Raw genomic sequence first — 22,588 nt, 5'->3', positions numbered from 1 at the left:
CTCTCTCTCTCTCTCCTGGGTCAAACAGGTTGAGCAGCAGATAAGACGCATTGTTCTGCAAGTGGAGACACATAAACTTGCAGGAACTGTTTGCTGCTCTGCAGTGGGTGTGGCCGAACTGCCTCTACCTGCCTTACTAGAAGAGGTAAACCTTTAATCCAAAGAGGGCGGCCGCAGAAAGACTGACACAAACCACAGCACTGTTGTTTTCCCCCGGTGAGAGAAGCAGTTAGGTTTTGTGTGACAAAAAAACAACCCCAAAGCATCTTTCATATCTTTGCTTTAAAAGAGGATCGGTTTGATGGACTGAGAGGCTGCATGGTCTTTCCTGTGAAATCGAAACAGTTATGATGCCAAATTTAGGATCAAAGAAGAAGGACAATCAATCCAGATTGGACAGACACACCGATGACTTGCCACAGGTAAGATTTCAGTTCATATACTTTCGACAAGGGAGCAAGCATCAAGCAGTAACTCCTTTTAGGAGCCAGTCTCAAGTCCTACTTTACCACGAAAGTGTAAAATCATTGCTTCTGCAAATCAGCCCTCTCGCTTCCACTGTGCAGCAAGAGGAAATACAGTTTTGTTTTATGGGAGTCTCTCAAGCATTTCTTACTTACTTCCTCAATTCAACCTGACTTCACTGCTGTTTGAAGTTTCCCACAAATGAATCACCTTTGTACTCAGAAATGTGAGCAACAATGACTGATTTACGGAAGTACACGTTCCTGTAATTGCACGTATCTTAGAGCTGCAGATACTGATTGTACTTTGAAACGCAGTGGTTCCTCTTTACAATTCCAGTGAACTGAGCCTGAAACAACCGGTCTCTCTTTTCAAGCTCCACACACAATAGAAGATTTGGTGAAAAGAATACTGCATGACAGCTAAATGGAAAAAAAGCATAGAAGCCCCAAAGGAGGTTTGAAAATGGCTTTGTAGTAAAACTCTGGTATTTATTTGTTTGTTTGCCACACATCTAAGGGCTAGTTTTTGTCACACACCACCATGCATATTTTGGGAAATACTAACCAGAATGGTGCACGTAGAGTATACTTAGTTCACAATGGAGATGATTTCTTAAAAAGAAAGAATATGTCCCTTGTTGTGCTTTCAGTTGAGCAATGAGATGCAGCTGAGCATCATGCAGATGGTAAAGAGAGGAGAATTGTCCATCGAGGACGCCCTGAACCAGGCCAGGAAGGGCGGGACGCAGGGGCCTGATCAGAAGACGGTGGCTGAAGAGGTAGGAGCATTTAAAATCAATTCCTCACTAGTTTGACGGTTGTGATCCTGAAGTTCTGTCAACCTGATTTTGAGTATGGCATAGTTTTCTACTCTATTTTGATAAAAATGGGGGCCTTACCGTTTGGTGCTATAGGCGGGTAGGGCACAGTGGGTCTTCAGAGCTATTTCACTGGAAACAGCTGTCGAAAACAACATGAAAGCAGTGAAAATGAACCAATTCAGTTAAGTTTGGGGCCTTTAAAACAATGATGTTGTGTTCACGAACTTCCCCATCTCCACAACACATGAGAGTGGCATCAATCGTCTCATCTGGCTCTCTGCCACATTGAAGTATGTTCATTTTAAAGATATAATTTGCATCTTATATTGCTTTGTGAATGACCTACCTGGGAACTCTGGCGTGACCTGCTCAGCCTGCTGGATCGGTTTAAAGTACATCTGTATGTGGCCAGTTTGATGAGGACAGGTGCATTTCTTTGAAGGAATGTAGCTCGTTTTGTCTGTTCCTTAGCAGGAAACAGATAAAGGACAAAATACAGTGTCCTTAGGATGCTACGTGTTCACTAAAAGGAGAATGCCATTACGTATTCATGTCTGACATTTGGGTTTTTTGGCTGTTGTTGCAGGAACCACAACCCTCACAGTACAACTTCAGTGTTCACAAACACAGTCGCTACAGATGGCAGAAGAGGGTTCTTCAGGTGAGTTAAAACAACAACAACAACCAGACATGATTAAGATCATAAAGCCAGCAGCCTAGCAGCTCTGTGAAGCTATTTGTACAGCTTTGAGGTCCAGCATGCTAAAATGCTCACAGCGGCAATACTAACATGATGTATAGCAGGTATAATGTGTACCATATTAGTTTAGGGTGTTAGCATGCTAACATTTGCTAATTTGTACTAAAGTACAATTGAGGCTGATTGGAGTGTCATTTGCTTTGCAGCTAAATGGTCATAAACCAAAGTATTGGAATAATTCAAATGTACCTGATCAGGTAAAAACGAATTGATCACCAAAGTGTTAACAATTCATCCCGAGGGGGACATGAACATGTGAACCCAATTTGAACAGGACAAGTCAGAGGACCAACAAAGTCAGTAGGATTCATCCTCTGGAGACCACAAATGTCTGAAATTGTTTTTATTGCAATCCCTCCAATAGTTTTTGAGATATTTCAGGGTGGAACAGCATGCTAGCTCAGAACTCAGAAGATCAAATATGATAGTTTTTACTGTGTTACAGTAGATGTGTGCTAATAAACTAATTAAAACCCTCTCTTTGTTAAAACCCAGATCGATTTCAAGACCAAAATGCTGTGCAGTATTGAGAAAGGCATCATCAAACGGCAACTTCCCTTCCTCCATGTCAAAAGTTGTGATGATGGAGTGGGTTCTAGGTTCACCATTTCCTTCAAAGGACATCATGATTATGAATTGGAGGCCACTTCACTGGAGGACAAACAAAAGGTAAATTCATACGTAGTTTGTACACTTAAATATGTCATTTACCATCAAATAATTTGCTACGGCTGGAGAAAATCTGACAAAGTCTTGTTTTTCTTTTTCCGTTTTGTAATCGATGTTTACATTGGGACTTTGTTTTCCTGGTTCTCAGATGATGCAGCTCGTGAATCAGATCATTTATGGGAACATATACAGCGACAATACAGAAACACGTCAGCAGCCTCAAGCATCACAGAGACTCCAGGAAGGCGTCTTGTTACTGCACCGGGGCGGCCTGGCATCCTTCAGATGGGTGAAGTACGGATGTGTCCTTATTACTGTAAAGTAAAACAAATACACAACAAATGTGCAGCAAAGTTAGCGTTGACAAAGGATTTGAAGCCACATATTGTCACCCACATTCTCAGTTACAAATTCAGTAAATATCTTTAATCAGGACTGTGAAGGTTTTTTGTGCTCCCACTATAGAAGTGACACAACTAAAGACATGATACTTGAATGATACTTTGTCTGATATAATATTCTTCTTGTATACAGTACATACTGAATACAGTTGGTACCGTATATAGTGAGGAATTGAGACACAGCTCAGGTCCTTCTTCCTTCTTCATTTTGTTCCAGATATGAGGTGCAGCTCCATCCAGGTCAGCTAACACTGCTCCCCTACAGGCGACGAGGCCCCGCTAACACTGAGGTGACATCCTCGGTGCCCTCGTCCATCGTGATTCATCTGTCAGACGGCGACACCAGTGTACAGAAACCTAACAGCTCCGACGCCTTCACACTGATCACCCACAAAAACATGTACCAGTGAGTGAGGATTTTTAAGACGTGGAAACAAACAGTAAACAGTTCATCAAATCAGCTGTTTCTCTTCGAATTAACTCACGGCCTTGTAAAAGTGTGTCATTTCAGTTCCCCGACATATCTCAGCCAATGAGGGAAGTTGAGTTAGGTTTTGCTGATTTATTGCAGGTTCCGGGTCCCTGTACCAGATCAAACAACTTCCCCTGGATCTGTCCAGACGGAGCGAGATGCTTGGGTTAAGGCTATTGACAAACTGTGTTCAGGCTGGAAGAGGAAGTCTATGGACGAGCGCACGTTGATGGAAAGAAAGGGCCTCCAACATCTCAGCATAGCTGAAGACGCAGAGGACACCAACGCAGAGCTTGAGTCAAGTGGTGAATTTGGTGGTAGAAATACGACGTATCTTCCAGTTGATTATGAAAATGCAAATCCCACTTCTGGCGGTGGAGATCATTTATCAGCTGGTGACACGAGTCAAAGTTATCCCTCAGCCCATCATGCAAAGCCTGTTCCGAAACCTCGCAGAACGAGCAACACTGATGTTATCGGGCCTGATATTTTGACTCCCGTCCCATCACCAACCTCCCCTGATGTCTTTGCCTTATCTACGTCCTCTTCCCCTCAACCCTCCAACGCTATCCTCACACCCTCTTCCACAGTCCCAGAGTCTCTTAACCATGAATCAGGCACGTCAGTTGAGAAAGCGCCTTCATCCGCGAGTGTCCCACCCCCCCCACCACCTTTACCCTTCAAACTCTCGATGAAATCAAAGAAACCACGTACCAAGGCTTTCCACTGGGACCTAGTTGGCAAAGAGAAGGTAACTGTCACAGTTAAAACTTAAAGATTACATTATTTTTACATCTACGTATAAAGCTTACAAAGTGTCTCATTAGTGGAACTTGTTGACATTTAAAAGCAGTGTTTTATTGTTGTGGCAAACACCGAAAGGTCAGTTTCAACTTGGTTTCACTTCATTATTGCTGATATTGCATCATTGTTGTGAATTATTCTTTGTTTTTTTGTGTCAAGTTATTGCATCCCCAGTGTTGCTCTTTTGTAATGCTCACATTGATTTCCTCCCATAATGGAGTTGTCTCAGTCCTGAATTCATTTGTTTCTTGGCAGATTGCAAAATCATTTTGGATCCAGGAATGCACGGGGAGGATTGACATCGACACATCGCTCTTATATGAGCAATTTGCCGTTAAAGATGTGGGGACGTTTGGTGTGGCTGAGCAGAGCAACACCCAGGATATTATGCTCAACAACAAGATCGCACACAACTTCAGTGAGTAACTCAACAATTAATATGTGACTGAGTGTTGAGGTAAAGTCACTTAATCCTGCAATGGGTCAGATTCGATTTTCCCAGCAAAATTGACCTAATCAGTATAATTTCACGTTGCAATGAAAAGGCATTCTACTGGAGTACATGTCAGTTAAAAGACCTTGCTCTCTCAGTATATTAGAAGTTGCCCAACAGAGGGAAGCAGCACATAGAAAGAGTAGCCAGGATCTGTGCAGAAGCAGTGTTTATTTTAATTAGACATGCCCAGTTAAGAGGAAGCTGACCTGAGAACAATGGTTGAGACTGTACTGATGCCACAACGGCAGATGGATGTTCCTCCCACGTGTCAGCAGGGGGCAGTGTGTCACCAATCCTCGCTGTGCCACAACTGGCCCTGCAATCTGCAGAGCTATTGTGAAGTGGAACATATTCTACATCCCTTCTCATGGATTTTCACTTTTGATTAACTGAGTGTGCGTGGCTTGTGTATTTCAAGACCCAAGCCAGGGGAAGAACATCTCAGAAACTTCCTTTCACATCTCTTCCAGCAGGCGCAGGCACTGGGAAGTGATACAGATGTGGTGGTGGTGGTGGTGGGCTGCTAAGTGGAATTAGTGTGAGTGTGCAGACCAGCAACATAATTAGAGTTCACATGTTCATGAAATATGGATAGGGGATCTGAGCGACAGCCATTTCAGCGATTTCAGCGATTTCCTGTCCTGATACAGAATATCCTAGCGTTCAGAATTCGTGCTCCTGCCTGACCTGGAAACTTTGCTCGTGTCAGGAGCAGGAGCTGAGTGATGGCAGCCTTCAGGCAACCCAAGGCCATGCAGCGTTCTGTTGCAAGCTTTAGAAAAATGTAGACATTTGAAGAACAAGGGAAACTCTGTGTCTTACTCTCTCTCCTACTTTGGTATAGAAAGTGACAATTAAAGCAGCGTCAGAGGAAGTATTTAGATCCTTTACTCAAGTAAAAGTAGTATTACTGCAGTGTAAAAATACTCCATTACAAGTAAAAGTCATGCATTGAAAATGTCATCTAAATATCATCACCAAACTGTACTTAAACTATCAAAAGTAAACGTTTTCATAAACCACAAAACACTATTGTAAATTAAATGATTGGAATATTATTACCGATGCATTAATGTGTAAGCAGCATTTTCTGGTTGTAGCTTTTCAAGGTGAAGCTAATTTAAATTATGTTATAAACTACTCGGCATAGCGTAGACTCGTATGTTTTGTATGTAAAATCTCCATTGCTATAGTAACAGCAATAAAATCAGGGGAGTAAAAAGTGCAACATTTTGCTCTGAATTGTAGTGAAGTAGAAGTATAAAGCAGCACAAAATGCTAACACCGAAGTAAGGTAGTACCTATTGTATGGTACTTGCGTAAATGTCACACTACGCCACTGCAACTGCAGCTATTGACCTACTACGTTAAACAATTGAAAAGACAAAGGGCTTTCTCTTAAATAATACAAACTGAATCAGACCAAAGCGGGAGGACTGCCCCCCCCCCCCCCCCCCCCGGATTCAGATCTCATTGAAGCCACATATGATAAAACAAAATAGGTTCAAAGGAGCTCTTTCTCTCCTTCTCTCTCTATCTCTTGGCACCCCCCACACAGACACACTCTCACAAGCCCTCCCTTCGCTTCTTTGCATGTTTATCACCACTAAATTTGTGCTGTTTATTCAGCTCATATCCAATTCTTTGCCACACTATTTATTCATCTGATCCCATTACACTGGGAGCCAGTATGCATGCAAAATCTTACTTCTTTTTTTTTTCTTTTACAAAGACAGCAGACAGTCAGGCTACACCTCCATCAGATGATATCGCAAGGTGATCAATAATTAACGAACAAACTCAGAACTGTTGATTTGCGTCAGACAGACATAAAGCTGGTACTCTTTCTGTGTCCACAGCTTCTTTTACTACATTATGTTGTTTGTTGTTACACACTGAGGCAGATGGAGTTAGACAGCTTGTGCAGATGGTTGTGTTACTGTTGTACTGCGGTTTTAAGTGGTTTCCTCTGGTCATCAACTTGATCCTTGTGGGCAAGCAAGACCATCAGCTGTGTCGAGAATCCATAGGAAAATGGTGTAATGATCCATGTACTTATGTAGAGTATTTCAAGAGCTCTACAGGAATCCAAGAGACTTTTGACAACAAGATTGTAGCTCGTATTGATTTTTTTTATTGCATTATTTAGAAAAATACCTACAGAGCAGATGAAAGACTGAGGTATAAAGTTTGTGTGTGGACGTCTGTGTGGTGGGATTCTCTAACACTACTGGCCGCCACAATGATCAAATCAGTCACCGGTCACCTATAATGTACAGAACTGGTTGAAACAAGATACTTTAAGCATCAAAAGCAAAAGCACTTCTGTAAAAAACTTCGCCCGTGACTATTATTAGATTGTAAATATTGATGTATCAATGCATATGCCATATTTTACTGTTGTAACTTGGAGCTACAGTGTCGTCCAGTTCTAACCTAGTTATCATTAATACATCTGAAGGGTCGTGAGATTATTAACAGGAGAGGAAAGAAGTATTCTCGGCCCTTCAAGTAGGATTCAAACCAGTTAAGTGCTGTCCCAAATGCAGACTCGTTTTTTCCAGTTCTTTTTTTTTTTCCAGTTTTTTTTCCCAGTTCTACAAAACTTGTTCTACAAAACTTGTTCCAGAGTTTTTTTGTGTGTGTGTTTTTGAGTGAGAGAAATAAATGTTTTGTAGAACAAGTTTTGTAGAACTGTAAAAAAAACAACAAAAAAAACGAGTCTGCATTTGGGTCCATGACACACCACATCATGAACCGGGGCAAATCCGCCCTTGAGCTTGTGTTGTCCTCCTCATTGCGCTGTCCCCTTAATCTCATAGTATCCCAGCCTTTCAGAACCCGTTGGTGATGATGGATTCTTTCACACTGTTCCGGGCTGTTAGGATCCACTGGCAGACTTGAGAAAAAGCTGATCTTCTCTGCTCATAGCTCTGAATAGCATTTACGGCGAACTGGCCAAGCCAGTTCGCCGTAAATGCTATTCAGAGCTATGAGCAACAACAGTTATTGCCTCATTGTTTTTCGTTTGGTAGCCTTGAGAGACCTTAGTCTGTAATGCAAGTATGTCTGCATGAAAAGATGTACAAAGATATATTATATATTCGCTAATGCTGATCGCGGTTTGCATTTCCCCATTGGCCGTAATGTTAAAATTAGCTTAGAAGCTAGCGACATGTTATGATGTTCATAGAAGACAACTTTAGTACTGTTGAAAGCATCTTGCTGTTCAACGGGGACACCTGCGGCTTATAGACCAGTGCGGCTTATCTATGTACAGCTTATTTTTTCCTTTTAAAAATCTGCTGGTGCGGCCTATATACCGGTGCGCTCTATAGTCCGGAAAGTACGGTACTTGATTTACTTGACAAGCTCACAAATTAATAAAAGAAAATGACTTCCGATCAATGCTCGAGTGTCTGACTGTGGCTGAAGCATCTCTGTTGTGTTTTTTTTGTAAAAATGTACCACGTATTTTAAATACATGTCTTGAAATTCCTGAAGCTGGCTCCTAATGAATGCTTCTCACATCTTCTGAATTATGCAGAGGCATTTTCTGTACAACAAAAAAAAGTCAAATCAGCTTTGACTTGATAGAATGCAAATTTGTGCATTTCCCTGAGGCATTTTGGGGAAAGTAATTAAGCAAAGGACCCTTTGTTTTCAGAATGTTTTTAGAGTTTTTTTTAGTTCATCGGAGGATAAGAAGACTATCTGTCAAGAGGGAAGCTTTCATGTACCATTGCGTGTGTTGACATTTTTCAATCTATTGTTCTTCTAGACATTTTCCTCAAAAGTTTTCCAGTGCAAGCGGGAGAGCTGAAGGACAAACTGTTCATTGTTAATGAGGAAGACGGAGGCCTGTCTGATGAGCACATCACCTCTCTGAGGAGGTATGACTTTGTGCCAAAAAAAACTGCTGATTTGTATTCCTTCCTGATAGTGTCACAACTGAAGCCGAGAGGTGAATGACTTTTTTGCGCCCAAGTTCATGGCCGGTTGATGTGAAAAACCTCTGAAGAAATAGCAGCTTAGCAAATCATCAAGGGATGTGAGTGCATAGTATAGAGTCAGGCCAATGTGAAAGGTCTGCTAATACAATTTTTTATTTCTGGTTATTTGCGGAGATGGAAACTATTGACATGTCCCTGGGAATATAACACTGAAAATGGGTAAAATGCTTCCCGAGTCTTACTCGCAGTTTAGTCAGTGGCTTTAGCTGGTGACCTCCTGGAAGGCAAGTGATCGAATGTACTGTGTGGAGGTTTTTATTTATTCTATGAAAATACAATATATATTTTAATGCTCTGTGGCGTAGGCCTGAGGAATACAATTTTGAAAGAACGACTCCCAACAGGTGCTGCAATATTAATGGCCGGTTGCTACTCCAGTGGCTCATGAAAAAGTGAATGCGTTTGGTTTGAGGTCAGAATGCACAGAAATGACAGCAGGAGGAAGTCCAATTTAAGCTGAGCGGGGGTTCAAATTCAGTGCAAGTAAAATGGTTGCCCCCATTAGCGTCTTGCCGTTTATTTTTGTAGAAGTTGACAAGGACCGTCAGCGCTACTTGGCTTTTAATCACATGCCTTTTACCGGTCCATTGGAAATCATTGTAATGGCCTGAGTCTAAAGCAGAGAGGTAAAGAACATGTGATGACATAAAGAGGCAAGGGTCAGAATTGGAAAGTTTGTGGGATAGAAATAGAAAAAAATCCCCAACTAACCCTAACCCTATTGGAACCCGGTGTCCCTCAGACACCGGGGGTGAATCAGCCGGTGACTGAAGGAGCTGTGCAGAGCTGCCAGAGTGTCCTGCATGGGGTGGGAGGCATGGCTCATCAGGGAAAGTTGTTATTTTTTTGTGTGACTATTTTTATGTTTATTCTTAACCTTTGGGATGATGGCGTACTTCTTGTTTCCTGTCTGATGTGAACCCTTAAGGGGCTTTAATCAGTATTTTGATGATAACAGCGATTCAAATGACTGGGTTTAATGAAAAAGGAGTTATGCGTATAGGTGCTTTAAGTGTTTTAAAACCTAGTGAGGCATCTAACAAGAGTGATACTGTTGTGTTTGCTCTTATGTTTAAGGTACATCCCCACGTTGAGTGATGTGGAAATGTACAAATCACACAAAGGAGCTGTGGCAGAGCTGCATATTGTGGACCAGTACATGATGGAGGTAAAGGTTCTTGTTCCCCATATTCACCAGAACTGTGATTTCCAGAATTAAGAATGCAAATTCCTATGGATTTGATTGGTGACATCATGAACCACGCAGAATCTGGATGATTCTTTAAGAAGTGCTTGTTGAGAAGACATTCACCTGCCTCCTCATTCTCACACTGTGGGTGTCACAAGCTCTTATACCATTCATCTGGTTATCACCTTCCAGCATGCCTGGCAGTCATCTGAGTCATGTGTAGTTGGCTAAAGGCTGCAGGAGGGCTAACAGATGAACAGCAGGATCAACCCACAGTGCCTTTCAGGAATATGTGACACCAGTCATAAGGGATTTCACATGTTAGGGACAGGGCGCCTTCGCCTATATGGAAGCTGCATGTACTTCTGGAGGCACAAGCCTTCTCTGCTAGACTGTAGTCAGCCTGAATGCCACTAAAAATACAACATAATTCATCTTCTTTACTGCTGCCAACTAAAGTAGGTGTTCAAATATTGTTCTTAAGAGCAATTTAAATCATTTGAAACTCCTAAGATAAGAGGTGATTTCTTTTTTACAATTCTAATCAGTCATTTTCAGTAATTCCACCCATTTCCCCCCTAAAACCCATTCAATTATCAAATAAAATGAAAGGGCTGTTACATTCTTCATAAATCATCACAGTTCCACAATTTTTAGCATCATTATTACTCGGAGACAAATGTGTCCTCCATGCGATACATAGGAGAGCCAACCTCAGTCGTGCTGCACCGCACAGCGTACTTCCTCATAACACCAGCATGTGTCTGCTGGGGATTAGCATTTGTGCTTTTTAGCCCCGCTAGCGGTGTGGCTCCACTAACGGCAATGTTGGTCTTACAGTTGATCTGTTGGTTGACTCACCACTTTGGTCCGGACCGAAATCTCTTTAACAAATATTTGATGGATCCACATGAAATTTTCTACATACATTCATGCTCCCCAGAAGATGAATCATACTGACTTAAGTGATCCCTGACAGATTTGAGTAAAATGTCCTAGCAACTACTGAATGGGTTGCCATGAAGTTTGGTACACAAATGCAGGTTCCTTTCAGGATGAAATGCACTACCTTTGGCGATCCTGACTTTTCATCTAGTGCCATTTCTCTGGGAACTTAAATCCCGTGCTCTGCCAAAGCAGAGAGAAGAGTATTTATTTTTAAATCTCAAATGTGGTAAACATGAGAGTTCCTAATTATGGATCACAGTTAAAGTCAGCGAAGTAGGCCTATACCCGATAATGTGACTACTTTAAACTCAGAACGTGTGAACACGTTCTTTGCCCAGGAGCTAAGAAGTAAATTGATACCTCGTCATGGACTCAGCGTGATCTGTTAACCTTGCATTAGAAATTTAAAATGTGACGGAAAATGTGTCAACATGAGAAACACGTGCTTGAGCATGTGGAGAGTGACATCTATTTTATAAATAGCCAAATGACTGCATGGTCTTGATTCTGAACACTAATCCTAATACCGCTCCTTCGCCATCCGTCAGACCAAGTGCCCTTTGGCTTTTGGGAGAAGGTACCCGAGCATGAGCGAAACAATCTGACAATGTGGAATGATTTATTAGAGGTTAGCGCCGACTCAAAGGTCGACGAGGCAGCCCAGCCAATCGTTTCAAGGTGTCAAGCCTTCAGTTTCTCTGTTAAATCAGCCTGTCGACAGGCCTGCAGCACTCCACTTTTGCCTGAGGTAATATCGCCAAAGAACCGGAGTGTGTGAGAACAAGCTGCAGCCGTCCCAACAACTTTATCTCCCCGCAGCGCTGCTTTTTAGATAATTCTGAATAATCACATGGAACTAGGTTGCGTGATGGTGCGATCGTCGCACTCTCTTCTGTATACACACAGCTTATTACACTCACATCTTCTCCCCCGTTACAGATGTGCAACATCCCTTGTCTGAGCACACAGCTCGACCTGCTGCTGAGTCTGAGAGAGCTTCCGATCAGCATGAACGACCTGCAGCCTGTGAGTTTACACGATCGCATAAGAAGTCAAATCAAAGGTTGAATCAGAAGTTGAGCTGTTTTGTCTGTTCCATTCCCACAAGCTGAAAAAGGCTAAAACCAAATGTATTCCGCAATACAAAATGGTAATGTTCAGATACACCGTGGCTTTAGATATAAATTAAAAGAACATCTGGGGACAAACTGACGTAAAAGCTTTATTTTCCTGCAGTTTGGATTTTACGTTTGAAGTGGTCGGTGAAGTAGTTTCTGTTCTATTTGCCGGAGTGTCTTGAAAACAGAAAGGCATGAGAGGCACTTTAAGACACCTCTCTTCATTTAAAGGAGAAGAAAAGATGGATCTTAATCAAATCAAGTCCCATTTTCCTGTAGGTGGTGCAAAAAAATGCAAATTATTTTTTTCATCTTCATCAGAAACCCAATAAAAACCCACTTTGGGGTTTTCACTGGGGAGAGCTGTGAAAAAATTCATGAATTTAACTTCATTCAACAAACTTCTGGACTCTCTTCAAAGACAAGCACCCTTAAATAAATACAGATACAATGTAATAAATAAAATACACAAAGCCGCTGTTTAATTATGTCTTTTTCTTTTTCTTAACCCTTACACACATACATCAACATGTGAGTATCTGGACATTGACAGCAGACTAATTGTTACCACTCTTACAGTGGATTGTTTATTGGCAGTGAGGCCTGCAGGGTGTGAAGATATTGCAGTCAGACAAGTACCGTATACCTCCCAGCTCCTTGGCTTTTTTTATGTGGTTCTCTGAAGCCTCTGTTCCTTTCTACATCAGTGCTTCAGTAATCTCTTGTCTGCTGACTGAGAAAGAAGGGAAACAACGGATAAGAATGATGGCACTGTAATCCATTGACTCCTGCAGTAATTTATCTTTGTCTGAAACTCAAGTGCAGGCAAGATGACTCAACAAGAAAGATTAGCATCGTCATTAAGTTTCAATTTACTCCTGGTTTATTCCTTCTGTTGTTGTTGTTTCTCTTTCTGCTGCATTGTAGCTGAGATTTATTTACAAAAAAGTCATTTTTGATCACACCTTGGTATTTGCGTGCAGGTACTCCAAAAAAAAAGTTGTTATCTAAGATACAATCCGGCGCGTATCACAATACAACGTGTTCAAGCACGAAGAGGTTAGGGGGCCGTCTCTGTTGCAGAATGCTCTAAATCCTTCAATTCTCGAACACAGACTTCTTAAGGCAGACAAATTAAGGAGGATTTACTCACCACCTGACGTACATACAGGCTTTAGAGAGAGAAAATGGAGAAGTCGTCACCTGGGGGAGGGGATCTTTCTCACCTAAAATGTGCTTGTTGGTGCTTCGTCTCACTGCCAGGATGTCAGGTCTTATTCTGCATTGTGGACCTGGCTTCTTCTTTAAACTGTTTGCTGTGCTCGGTGAGCAGCCGGTTGCAAATGTAAATCGGCATAGACACAGAAGCAAAGCCAGTGATGCAGTAGACAGGGAGCGCTGTGGACAGGGAGGCAACCCCCTGAAGCTGTGATCTACAGTACTGAATGGTAAAACTAAATGCAGAGTTTAACAGGTTTATCAGTCGCTCCTCCTAACTGAAGTCAACATGAGAAACAAAAGTAAGAGTACCTTTAGCTTCTTTAATGTTAAGTATTTCAGGGATAAACTGAAAATGTGTGTGGCATATAGTCATGAGAGGGATTTGAATCAAATCCTTCAGATCTGATTGGATCACTAAAAAAAAAGCAGCTAATACGGAGCGACATTGAGCTGTAGTGAGACACTGGGCTGTAGACCTGCCTCCACCATTACTGTCCCATAGGAAATATCCAGGAAGTGGGGATGCGCTAACAGAGGTGGGGAAGTTGACAGTATGCCAAACCAACCAGTTGGTTTTCATCCTTTTTAAGTCTTTCGTTGAACTGAAAAATACTATTTGAAAACATATTTGAAAAAGCAGAAATCTTTCCTTTGTGTCATGTGCGTGAGCGTGAAATTAGCTCACAAAAAAACAAAAAGGTACCAGTTTGCGAAGACGACGCAGCGCGAGAAAACTTACTTGAACAAGACACAGTCGATATTACAGTATGCTTTATCAGAAGTGTTTTCAACAGTACCTTTTGATTTTACAAGAAAAACTTCCCCACCTCTGATAAGTGCTTCCCTGAGCTTTTCTACAGAGACCATGAAGAACCGTCTCCCATTCTGGGGATGAGACGGTCCCGAATGGGGCTTGAATGGGTTTGTTAGATCGGGAGGTGGAGGATGAGGGAGAACTGAATAAATTAGAGCAGAGCCGTGCTCTTTGGGGACAAGTACACGGAGCTTCTGCACACTGACACACACACATCCCCTCCTAATATATGTTGCTCTGCTAGCAAAGACCATGCACGGCCATGACCCACAAGCTTCACACGATCAAAGGGGTTTGCTTGTTGCCCCAAACCACATTTGATGAGACACATTTATGTAGAGGCATTTTAAGTTCACGATAATTCATTCAAAATATTTTAACATTTTATAGAGAGAGAATTTTTGTTTTTATATCAAAAAAATACTATTTGTTTGATATATATTTGTAAGAAATAAGTGAACAAAGGATTAGAACTTAACTTGTTCCATTCATTTTTTATTTTGTGTTTTAAAGTAACTGCTGGCTTAAAACAGTGTTTACAATTTGTTCTGTATAATTGCACAATACCTTTTGATGTAACTTCAATAGCAAATCAGAAGGCAAGGCTAAAAGCAGGTAACATGACGTTGGGCTGTTTCATTTATGTTTTACACAAACTACAATAGTTTGCTGCGACGGTACAGATGGTCCTCTGCAAATCCAGTAGGTATAATGTAGCTGGATATCTGTTGTCTCTTCTGTGTAATTGAAACTGTCTCACTTGCAGGTTTTGTTCCTCTTTAAAACAGGAGTATATGGTGGGAGTGTTGTTGCCCGCTGGCTTTTGGACAAAGCTGAGTCTTCATCAAGGACTACGATTCCCATAGCATCAACTTACTTTTCCTCCAAAAAGTTGGCAAAGCCTAAAATCCCACTTTCATTTCTTTTCGGTATAATTTCTACATCCATATTCAACAGGAGCTGTTCAGAACTGGTTGATCAGGGGTGCGATATTCTTGAGGGATATTTGTATTTGACACAATTGCACACCAAATAATGATCTTGCAAAAACAACACAGCTCTGATTATTCATTGGATGAGGTCAAATGAGGTGTTGAGATTGCTGGTAATCTTAATAATGTAAAATACTGAAGCCGTGAGTTATTTTTGCCAGCACTTACAGGCCCAATGAGTGAAAGTACCTGCATGCGGTTGGATTACAGAACAAAATCATTTTTGCTCTGTGCCTCTGTGTTTGTCTTTCAGCTGATTAACCAGAAGATCAGAATGTGCACGCAGCTGAACAACTGCAGGTCATTTGTTTCGGTGCTGGAGTACCTCCTCGCCATTGGCAATTACCTCAACGAGAACGGCAGGAAGGGAAAGGCCAAGGGATTCCGCCTCTCCTCCTTGACTAAAGTAGGACTCGACCGCTGTCGCCTGACCTTTGATAGAGTTGCAGCACAAGGCTAATACGACTACTCATTGATATACGCGGCAGCGCTTCTCTGCATCTTTCTTTTTTTCTCAGGTTCACTCAGGTCTTTGACACAGTCCTGACCATTGTGTGTTTGTGTCGCTACCTGGCGTCACGGGAGAAATTAAACTTTGCACAAAGTGTGGCCACTCGCGGCTGAATCTCTTAGAAGTGAACCGTCATCAACTGCAGTCAGTCAGAGGATCTTGTCTTTAGAGCACAAATGTCTGAGCCAGGTTTCTGGTGTATTTAAAGGGATCATTTGACCTTTTTTGGAGATACGAGTATTCACAGTTGTGCCGAGAGTTTAGCCTCTTTCCCACAGCGCAATGTCCTCCACGCACTTTAATGAAGCCGCGGCCTCGTGTTCCCTCAGAGGTGTTTCCAGGTCTAATTGAGAACAGTGAACTGATGCTGCTGGAGACAGGCTCTCATCAAATTAATGGCTGACTGCTTCCAAAAAAAACCGCATCGAGGTTATCTCAGATCATCTTTTGGTTCTTGTTCTTTATTTGTGAGTATCAATACTCGGTGCGTGTTTTGTATACGTATACCTCTGAGACTGGCTGGGGCCTTCAATTGGTAAACAACACAACCTCAAAAAGAGTATGAGTGTCTATCTCAATCTGAAATAGATCAAAATAAACCTGTCTAAATGTAAATGTCGGCGTATCCAATTAAATATCTATTTTCGCTAATATTTATTATTGCCCACATTTTACATTTAATGGACCATTCCATCTAGACCTTTTTACAGAGCGCTCCATAAGTGCCACAAACAGCCAAATATTCAAGTCCAGCCAGCTACTTTATTATAGGCCCATTTATTTTTAATTCTAATAAAGCTGTTGAGGGGCTTGATACATTAACAAACTGATACATTTTTTTAATTTACATTGAACTTTTTACAGCAGAGCCATCTCTCAGAAGCAGACACACTAACACAGGCAATGATGTCAAAGTAACATGCCTATATGTCACATGAGGAAAATGTAGACACACTCACTTTTCAATTTTAAATGTCCAACGCTTTTTTTTTTCATTGACTAATCATGCAAATGTATGTCAGAAACCCCAAATCATGTTTGTTTTTTAAAATATGATGTAATAGAACTTCCTGCTCAGTATGATCAAGTATATATGTTTTTCCCACATCATCCATTTCTTTCCTCAAATGGCTCCTCCATTTCCTTATTTCCTTGTGGGAAGCACTGCTCCTGCATCTTTGCATGCTGCTTTTGTGCCAAAATAATTTGATTAATAAGCAAAATGGAGAACAGACTCGCATTGGTCTTCGTCAGGGGCCTCCAAATCATAGAATTCCCTGCTCACAGCAAGGTGTAAGCAGAGTTATTTAAAATGAAAAATCCAAGGTAAACCTTTGTTGAAGACACTCAAACAACGCAATGGACATGTGGGATGGAAAATAATCAACAAAATTATTTCCCTGGCCTCCAGCAAGGAAACAAGTTTGCAAGAGCCCACAATAGTATATCTCAGTTCACGTGTGTCTTGCTTCTTATTATGTGCTGTGTAGACAGGGAATTATAGGTTTGTACAAGCCGCGCCCTTTTTTTTTCCAACACTTGTGTTTTCTCCCTCCCCAGCTCAGCCAGCTCCGTGGAAAAGACAAGAAGTTCACCTTGCTCCATGCGCTTGTGGAACAGATCATGTTGCATGAGCCGAGCCTGGCCACTTTTACCCAGGAGTTGGCAGAATTTGAAACTGTCCCAGGAGGTATTTGCTAATCAAGATTTGATCAAAGCTGAACAAAAGAAAAATCAGTGTGGTACTTTTCAAATTGAGGTCTGGTTTGTGAAATGTGTATTTTCTGTCTGTGCCACTGCTTTTTTCCCCTCCCTCTCTTTGTTGGATAGCTTCCATCAAAGGCCTGACCGCAGAAGTGGATGGTGAGTGGATCACATTTTACTACTGTGTCCAAAGACAAATCTGCTGAGATCACTGTAATACTGACCCTAACGTTTTTACGTGCCAAGGCAACATTTACTAGACACTTTCTGTAATTGGAGTTTCAATATACTTTGTTGAAACACCATGATCTCATTGTCAAGGACATATATGAGCTCAACCCAGCATATTGTCTAGATGATGACTTACAAACAGTTGCTACGAGCACAAACACGGCACCTCACAGGATCACACAGGAGACAGCATCTGATTTAAAACAGCCATTTGCTTCAGTGGTTGAATATGATGGATGGTAACCAAGGTGTGTGTGTGTGTGTGTGTGTGTGTGTGTGTTGCTTCAGTCATGAAGAATGAACTGCAGAAAGTCATTCAGTATAAGAAAACATACAAGAAGACAAATGCTGGAGTTCATCGCCCAAACTTCTCCAAAGACCTGAAGGTGAAGTAGTAAATCCTGTGTTTATTATGCATTCATTACAAAAAAAATACATTGTTGATTATCAAGCTTGAAAAGTGCGACATGAAAACTATTGTTAATATTGCTACAGTGGTTGCCTACTGCAGGATCTAATTATATGGGAATGATCCTTGTGTGTGTGTGTGTAGCCTAATGTGTCACTAAAAGCCAGTCAGTAAACTGCTGCTCGTGCAGCAATCTGTCGGCTCGCCATGGGTCCAGCCCGGACAGCTGACAGCAAGGCCGGAGGCATACATACATACATGCATACGTACATACATACGCACGTACATACATACGCACGTACATACATACATACATAGGCTGCCCGGTGTGTGGTGGTAACTCGCTGGATCGAAAGGGAAACATGAATTATTAATACATTTCTACTATGTTGTAAAGGCCTAGATACAATTAATTTCTTAAGAGATGTGTATTTTCTAATATGCTACTATAAGTTATCACGTTACTGCCAGTTCATCACATACATTACAGAGGTGAAGAACAGCAGGAGCCCCACTCCTCCGTCTTCCACCACCACTTTCTTGCCTGTCCTGCAGGTGTTGCTGTTGAAGAATTTTAATAAGAATTTCAATCGTGGATGTTTTTTCCAAAGAAGGAAAATATTTTATGAATAACACTGAGATGATGTAGCATACACACACACACACATGTAGGCCATGCAGAGTTTGACCCATAACCGCAGTAGCAGTAAAGTTTAAGCAATGACAGACTGAACGAATGAAAAAACTCATTGTGCTTTTCTTTATACCCTAGGCTTCAATAGAAAAATATAACACGGATCTCTCTGCACTGACGAAGACATGTGAGGAGATGAAGAAACTCTACTCTGTCATGCTGGTAATCCATGAGTTATTATTTCAATATCTCTTTTCTACAGCCTCACAGACGGATAGTTCCCTGTTCCAGTAGTGTCTAGATGGCCCTCTTCAGTTATTTGTCATCTTACAGCACCTCCCCACCACCACACGCTGGGAGAGCACATCATTTCCCAAGAAAGGAGTCTCTGAGGATTCCTGTTTTTCTCCAATAGGTGTCCTTCAGGGCTTACACCGCGATATAGAATGCATCTGACATCGTGGTTAACCGTGGCCTGCACAACATCAGCAAACATCACTGATTTGTGGCCTTAAAATACTATATTTACTCCTTTAGGATAATTTATTCATCCTGACCCTAAAATGTGTGATGTCACATTTATGAATGGTCTAGCAAAGTATTAGCCCACAAGGACACATACCACAATGTTCTTTGGTTTATTGCGTATGTGGAGAAGTAGTTCATATTTGGAATAATCCTCTTTGCATTATTGACATATCATTGAAATATATTTGTAACATGTTACAATGAATTCATTCATACTGCCACTATTATTTAAGTGCTCTCTGGTTTTGACTGGACTCCCTGAGACCAAAAATGGTAATTTTCTTGAATGAGTTTGTCTGAGAAGTTGCCTTTAATTAAGCATTTGCGTTGACATCAGATCTCTCATATTCCTGTCACACATATCAGATTTAGTGGAGGTACTGGTCCCTGTGTTGTCTTTCATTACATCGTCTACAACGGAGGACATTTCTTTTGCTCAGCAACTTAGTTAGATTAGGTTTATAGAGCTCACGCCTACTGTTGACATCTTAACAGGTGCTATGTCTTTTTTTATATGTATAAGTACCCACCAAAAACAATCAATACAAAAGTAATGCCTATCTTCTCTCCTTACCCATATCTCTATGGACAATCCATCATTATAGAGAGTCCAATTACCCTTCCGGCTGTGTTGGAGCACTAAGATATTACAGTATGAGTTGTGAGCTTTAGGACTGGTAGGGAATTGGGTTATATTCAGCCCACAATGTGATCCCTGTGCGCTGCAAACCTTTTCCACAACTCACACACGAGTAAGCAAAGGGGAGGGGAGGTGAGTGAACAGAGTCAATGCTAAGCTATGACCCTACTTCTCACTCTATGTATTACCTCAGTAAACACTGTAAATATGAGTTTATGTTCTCAATCACTCGTTTCAAGTCTTCTTCAACACAACATCATGTTCATTTCGTAGATTATGGTCCAATTTAAAGTAAAATAGACCATAAAGCGGAGTATGCTTTTGGGTGGCCTTACTGTGATTGCTGGTACCAAAGTCTACCAACACATTACCCCCCTCCAAACTGGGTTGGTTTATGCATACTCATATTGTACATTGAAACCACATGAAAACACATTGCAGAGTGTGTACTAGACAATCTTCTTCGGAAGGCATCTTCTCCCAAGTAAGAGCATTTCCCAAAATGTCAAACTATTCCTTTCGTGAAAGATCCTCACTAGATAAATCCTCAATATTTCAGTAATATTCCTAATTATTCTTAACATAAATCACTCCTCCATGTATTACTGAAAATGGTCCAGTGGTTTAGTAGCTGTGGCCTTTTGAAATGGAACAATCTGACCTTTAACTGTCGTGTCCCCTTCAGGCCATGAGTTGTTTTTAATCATTAGGCAGCAGTGTCAAAATGTACCATCATTCCAGTCTGTTTCAAACGAAAGTTGGACCAGTGGACATATTTAACATTCTGAATATTTCAGATGACTTTTCTTACCATAACATTTTTAAAACATCCCTTTCAGTCTATTCTGTCGTCTTTAAGAGCAGCGCACCATCAAGCATCACTCTTCCAAGTTTAGACTAAATCAGACCTGTGGCATTTAAAGATGGACACAGCCTCGTTCTTAGTCCCCAGCTCCACCTGTGTCCATCCCCTCCTCTTATTTCACTGTGTGGGGACACTGTTCTAATATGGTGTGTGTGCGTGTCAAACCACCTCCTGCATATACAATAAAAACCCTTCAGGAGCATTGGTGAAAATGATGGCGACTGACTGGGCTTCAGTGTTGTTCAAGAGAGCAGCAGGTTGGGGACAAGGTGTCATATTTAGTCACTTGTCATGGGAAGAATTCATGATGATGCCCTTGAATAGCAAACATGCACATTAATTAAAGAGCGAAGAAGCTCATGGAAATGTGTGGCCCTCTTTTGTACTTTTATTTTGGAGGTTCTATGTGTGTGTTTTTTAAAATCCATTGTTGTTTTTTATTGCCAATGGGGGAACAAACTGTAACGCAACTTAAAAAATTAGACCCTTCCTGACTTTCTTGGTTGCCAATAACAGCCTGTGGACCGATTTCTAGATGAAAAGGTCAAATCCAAAAGGATGTAACCTTCATGCATCGTCCCAAGTGACTTGACAAATCTCAGATTTCACTTTACCGTGACTTTAAACATAAGAAGAAGTAAAGAATAGCTTGAGCCTTAACTTCAACCTGCGTAGTCAACAGCATGCAATGAGCCAATTAGTACACTTAGCCACTGTGACCCCTCCTGATAAAGTTTGACTTGAGAATTACGAACATATTCTTTGCAAGCCACCCTAAACCACCTAAGGGTAAGTATTAATTCAGCAGTGCATGTCTACCTTGTTGTCTAAGTGCACTCAAGGAATGGATTGCATGCTGAGGCAGCATATGAGGTGATTATATCAAAAGACCATTGTTAGGAATCTGCATGACCCAGGCACCAGTTAACTTATGAAAGGGATTGTAGGTGCTGATTGTAAAACATTTTTTCCTAAAGATCAAAAGGTCTCAGAATGTGTAATTGCTGTCGGACGAAAGTTGTTAATTTCAAAGCCGCTAATCCTGTTTTTCTCCTGTCAAGATCAAATTCGGCGAACCGGCGGATCAAGACTCTCAAGAGCTCTTTGGGTTGATCTGTCATTTTGTCAACGAATTCAAGGAGGCCCATGCTGAAATTGTATGAGAGAAAGGCCGACTGTTTTAGAGTACATATGAGAAACCACTGAGACAGCCAACCGGACGGGTCTTATTCTCTTAGTCTCAGGTCAGAAACACACAAAAACATATGGGATACAACTTAAATGCAGTAATTAATAAATGAAGACACAGTAAAGTAAGATTATGCCTGGGTTTAACATATTAGCTGCTTGTATTTTTCTTCTGTGTACAGATATCTTATTTTACAATGAGCGTTGGATGTGATTCATTGTATAGACATGCAGTATGAAGAGTACAGCTCATGCACCTGGGCAATAGGATGTCGGTGGAAATCAATTTTGTGAATGCTAAACTGATCTCTGTATATGTTCCACTATTTCATGTCAAAAGTTAGTTTGATTTGGATCAACTTCACGATTACTGACATTTATGTTTGAGACGAATCGGTAATGCCGGATTTGCAACACACTTGGATGCTGAAAGTGTGCCGCTGATACCCACAGCGGTCTGCTGGCAGAGAAGCAAAACAAACATTCCTTCGGAGGCCAGCTGAGGCTGGTGTACTTTGGGTGTGTGATTATTTTGAAACATGCGAGCAGGGGGCGACTCCTCTGGTTGCAAAAAGAAGTAAGATTGTATGGGAGTCTATCAGAAAACTGACCCTACTTCTCAATTATTACGTCAGTAAACATTGTGAACATGAGTTTGGTCTTCTTCAACACAGCATGTTTCTTTTGAATGCG

At 41.3% G+C, this 22,588-nt stretch overlaps 1 protein-coding gene across 1 annotated transcript; it reads left to right on the top strand.

Moving 5' to 3' along the window:
• Nucleotides 1-258: 258 nt before the first annotated feature.
• On the top strand, nt 259-22,548 carry LOC306780713 (uncharacterized protein). The gene is made up of 18 exons (XM_079273147.1): nt 259-422; nt 1,118-1,246; nt 1,875-1,949; nt 2,544-2,717; nt 2,866-3,011; nt 3,336-3,524; nt 3,690-3,895; nt 4,181-4,341; nt 4,650-4,812; nt 8,672-8,783; nt 9,981-10,071; nt 11,980-12,066; nt 15,439-15,591; nt 17,257-17,386; nt 17,527-17,559; nt 17,920-18,017; nt 18,813-18,896; nt 21,769-22,548. The coding sequence occupies exons 1-18, from the start codon at nt 348-350 to the stop codon at nt 21,868-21,870; spliced, it is 2,208 nt and encodes a 735-aa protein (XP_079129273.1). The 5' UTR covers nt 259-347; the 3' UTR covers nt 21,871-22,548.
• The last annotated feature ends 40 nt before the right edge of the window (nt 22,549-22,588 follow it).

Source organism: Melanostigma gelatinosum (genome assembly GCF_949748355.1).
Source record: "Melanostigma gelatinosum genome assembly, chromosome: 8".
NCBI lineage: Eukaryota > Metazoa > Chordata > Actinopteri > Perciformes > Zoarcidae > Melanostigma > Melanostigma gelatinosum.
Note: the sequence above shows the minus strand (reverse complement) of the source record. Positions and strands in the feature narration are given on the sequence as shown.